General features: G+C 42.8%; 1 protein-coding gene across 1 annotated transcript in view; it reads left to right on the forward strand.

The window, feature by feature from the left end:
* Positions 1 to 5000, forward strand: part of LOC143022991 (uncharacterized) — a 136208-nt gene that overhangs the window by 101104 nt on the left and 30104 nt on the right. The window contains exon 5 of the mRNA XM_076181426.1: positions 1 to 303. This exon is cut by the window's left edge and continues 12 nt beyond it. Coding sequence (XP_076037541.1) covers positions 1 to 303 — 303 coding nt within the window. The remainder of the gene's footprint in view (positions 304 to 5000) is intronic.

Here is a 5000-nt window from a genome sequence, read left to right on the forward strand (position 1 = left end):
CCGAGGAAGAGGAACCTCTCGGCCTTTCACCCATCGTGGGCGTGATGGTGGGCGCCATCCTCGCCCTGGTCCTCATCACGGCCGCCACCATCGCCGCTGCCCTTCGCTTCTGCCCCACCCGGCGCCGGCAGCAGCGGGGAGCGCAGCTGGCCGGAGTCGATTTCATGGAGGTCCCAACCCCGAAGGAGGTTCCTTCAGTCGCCCCCCACGGGACAGTGGGGCCTCCGGTAGGGACCACAAGCACAACACTTCCTCAACTTCGGTCGGATGACCGTAACCCTGACCTCATCCCGCTCAAAGACGGTAAGGATGAAGTTGTTTGTGACCTTGTTATTGATCTCGATTGTGGTGATCTAGTTATTTCGATCGAGTATGTTGTTGTTGTTATCATTGTTGTTGTCATCAAGCTCTCTCTGTGAGTGTCTAAACTTGTGTCCAAAGGAGATCAAGTAACTTCTCTGAAGAAAGCCTGAAGATGTTGTACAGAAGTTCAGCAACGTACAGAAAGCTCTAATTACAAGTACCACAATGACTGGCATCTTTTTTTTCGAATTTGGGTCGAATACTCAGACGTAATACTCAGACGAATACTCAGACGTAATACTCAGGTCGTAATACTCAGACGTAATACTCAGACGAATACTCAGGTCGTAATACTCAGACGAATACTCAGGTCGTAATACTCAGACGAATACTCAGGTCGAATACTCAGCCGTAATACTCAGGTCGTAATACTCAGACGAATACTCAGGTCGTAAAGGACTCCACATCGTAAACTTAAGACCCTCAAAGACGTACACCTCCCGATGAGACAACAGCCTCTGTTGTACTTCCTTCTCACCTCAAAGGCCTATACCACTATAAAATTTTCTAATAAACCCTCTCATACCAATGGAAGGTATCCAGTGAAATCGTGTCCGGGTCATACCGTCCTCGCTTTCAAAATACCATATTGTCCCCGGGTCAAATCGTCCCTGCAGTCGAAAGGACTATTTTCACAAATAGAGTCTCCCGCGTGCAAAGGCAGCTGACCATGTTCAGTCGTCGCTACCCTGCTATGGAGTGACGAATATCATTATCATAATATGGGAGGTCAAATGAGCAACTAGTAGCCTAGCTATTATCTGTATAACGATTATATTATAAACTTATAACATGTTTTATTTGGAAATGTATTAAAATGTAAACGGTTTTATTTATGGTATGTTTATGTTTTGTTTCTAATTTCATTAGTTGGTTCCCTCACCTTAGATTAGGTTAGATTAGGTTAGGTTCCATGACCCAATCAATAATATTTGGGGGAAGTAGCATTTCATATCAAATAAATAAAAGATGCAAATTTATTGTCACTGTTGCAAAGAATTACTCATGCACTGCTGCTGAGGCGATGGCATCGATAGTGGATAAACCTCGTTTATACAGAACCTCCGGCACAGAACCGAGAACGATTTGACCCGAGGACGATATGGTATGAACGGGGACGAAGCGATCAGGGAACGACATGGCACGGGGACGATCTGACCGGTAACCCAATGGAATACCGTAGAATTTAATCAAATCACCTGGCAACAGGTAGAGAAATAGAATAAGTACTCTTCGATATAGAGAGGGATAGTAAAGATAGATTTAAGATAGTCTTGTGTAAGACATAAGTATAAACAGACATACCTTTCGCTTCATTTAACACATTCAACTCATGTCAGCCGCTTGTGGTGTAGATACGAAAAACCGGATATGGTAGGCCTCGCCCCGGCCTGTACATCCGAATATCATCTGATGCTGCTTGACAGCGCGAGGACTGACGTCATGTTTTTCTGGTGTTTGATCAAACATTTTGATGCTTTATGATTTTTTTTTTTATTTGACTCATCGGAGTTTAAAGGGTTAGAACCACTACCATTGCATCATACATAAATCTCTTTCTAAGGCCACATTTATTACTATACAATCCACGTGCCCCATGGTGCACAAATACAGTGTAGTTAGCAAAAAATCGTTATCATAATACAATAGTATTATTGTATACAGACATGTACTAAATATTCAACAACACAAAATATATTTATCTAAATGAATCATTTATGAATGTCCTCCATAGTACATGGATAGCAACTGGATTTACAATGGTGATTTCTTCATAGATATATATTTCTGTTTCGTCTATTGGGCTTTTCGTTCAATCTGTTAGAGATGAGAAAACATTCACAAGATGTCCGTGCTTTCCCCTGAAAAAGGTGTTTTGGTGTGCATTTCCTTACTGACTAAGCTCTTAGACTCGTGCCAGAAGCCAACATCAATCAGGGACTGGTTTCTGGTTGACAGATTAAAGAGATGGAAAGGAAAAAGGAGAAATGGACTTTGAAAAATGGTGGCAGAGGAGAGGCGAAGTGGGAAGGGGTGGGGAGGAGAGGCAAGGGGAGGAGAAGGGAAGGGAGGGAGAAGGAAGGGAGGGAAGGGAGAGAGAGAAAGGGAAGGGAGGTGAAGAAAGGGAGGTAAAGGAAAGGAGAGGTGAGGGGAAGGGTACGAGAGAAGCTAGGGCAGGGTAGGGAAGGAAAGGGGAAGGGGAGGAGATGAGAAGGGAAGAGGAAAGGAAAACAAGGGGAGGGAAAGGGAGGAAAATTGTTGAGGAAGAAGGAAGGGGAAAGGAGGGGGAAGGGTAGAGAAAGAAAAGAAATGGGGAGGGAAAGAGAAGTGGAAAGGGAAGTTGAAGTAGGAGGGAAAGTAGAGGAGGGGTGAAGGAGAGGGAAGGGGATGGGAATGAGAGGGTAGGGATGGGAATGGACGGGAGGTGGATGGAGGGAAGAGAATGAGAGGGGAGCAGAGGAAGAGTAGGGGAAGGTCCGAAGGAATGGGGAAGATGGAAAGGAAAAGGGAGAGGTAAAGTAGAGAAGGAGAAGGAAATAGAGAAGGGAGGGGAATGAAAGGGATTTCAAAGATCAATAATTCTTCACGTTCGATCAAAGTTAACCACAGATGTTCCAGCAATAAAGGTGGGATATGTGCACACACACACACACACACACACACACACACACACACACACACACACACACACACACACACACACACACACACACACACACACACACACACACATGCACACACACACACACACACACACACACACACACACACACACACACACACACAAGCACACACACACACACACATACACATATATATACATATATATATACATATATATATACATATACATATATATATATATACATATATACGTATATACATATATACATATAGATAGATAGGAAGATAAATATTGTTATGGCTTAGGCTGGAAAGATACTTGTTAATTGTAATGGCATACCGAGTGATCAAGTCACAACAAAGTTAGAATGGGGTCATGGAAACGCATCACACTGTTGGTATGCCGAAAGACGGAGGACAGTGTTAACCATTTCATATTTCAGTAAATAATATAATCAGAGACAATAACCAACCAAAATTTAATCCTAACACATAATGTACACAAAAATAATGGGGAATGAAGGAAAGAGATATGTAGTAGATTGATAAAGGATAAGACTGAAACCTGGAACGTCGAGTTTTCCTTATCCAAGCGATAATGCTTACAATCCAGAGGAGGCAGGAGCTGGCAGCTTAGCTAGAGGCAAGTCTACTGAGTTTTGGGAATGCCTGGCTTATATAGTCGATCTAGGCTGACGACTTGGCCAGTGATTAACTGAGGACGGTTGCTTAGGCCGAACTGCCTAACTATCGCTTTCCTGAGGAACAACCCAAATGGGGAAGGGGGAGAAGGCTGACTGCATGTTCCTTCAAACAAATGGCGAAGTAGAAGGATAAGGGTAGTTGGAAAGGTGTCACTTAAGTGAATGGGTATCTTGACACCCGGATGGGGTATCGTGTCACCTGGCTAGGGGTAGGATCGTGACCCCCCCCCCCACACACACACCGAAGACCTCCGAAGGGGAACATGAATAAGATTAGCTGACTGGAGCACGGGAGATGGTATCTTCAATATTGTTGTCAGGCCCTTTTATACCGTGGATATCAAGATGATACTCTTGATTGGAGTGACCTGTCTTTTGACAATGAATATACTGTCCTGGCTGGGAAACACGATTATAATTTATGTTACTTCCTACTCTACCACCCGCTCCTTCAGGGTGATAACCAAAAGAGGGTCTCACAATGGGGCTTTGCCTGCGAGCTCCGTCTCCCCACGTCTCTATCATTAAGGCTTGGGCGTCTGCCTGGATCAAGTCTCTCCCTTCTCTCCTCTACACATCTCTAAAGGTGAAAGGGAAGTTTATTTTTCCATTCCTCCATGACTGTATCATTGACGAGTTCCGAAACATTTATAGCTTCTAACCATTTTTTACACTGTCAAATTCAACATAAGTTTGGGCATGAGATTTCGTTAAAGATCTAATATTTTGTTTATGGCCATTAGGGGTTAGAGCATACTCATGTAGGACCTGTTTCTTGACGAAATCGTAATCTTCGGGCCTGTCTAAAATATCATACACCTGAAAAGCTTTTCCTGTTAATTTTGGAGTTAGTATTGAAATCCAGTTATCTTTGGGCCACGCCTGCTTGAGAGCTATAGCCTCAAAGGTTTTGAAGTAGCCGTCTACATCCTCCGGTAAAAATGCAGGGATGAAAGAAGACAAATTACCTACATTAAGTCATACTCCTTTCTCCTGAATGTCAAACTCTCTTTGCTTTTCTCTGTTGTATTGTGACTTCCTTAGTTCTGATGTCTATTTCCAATGCTAGTCTTTTCCTTTCCTTTTCTTTTTCCCATTCTAGTTTTGAATTTTCTAATTGATTTTGATCTCTTTCCTTTGCTAATCTTTCTCTTTCGTTTTCTTTTTCCCGTTCTAATCTTTCTCTTTCCTTTTCTTTTCCCCATTCTCTTTCTTTTCCTAATCTTTCTCTTTCTAATTCTATTTTTTTTTTTTTTCAATTGATATTATAGTCTTAATTGTTCCAGTTGCATATTGTCTGCTGGTTTG

Source organism: Oratosquilla oratoria, unplaced genomic scaffold, assembly GCF_046742065.1.
Source record: "Oratosquilla oratoria isolate Oo_2021 unplaced genomic scaffold, ASM4674206v1 SCAFFOLD261, whole genome shotgun sequence".
Taxonomy (NCBI): domain Eukaryota; kingdom Metazoa; phylum Arthropoda; class Malacostraca; order Stomatopoda; family Squillidae; genus Oratosquilla; species Oratosquilla oratoria.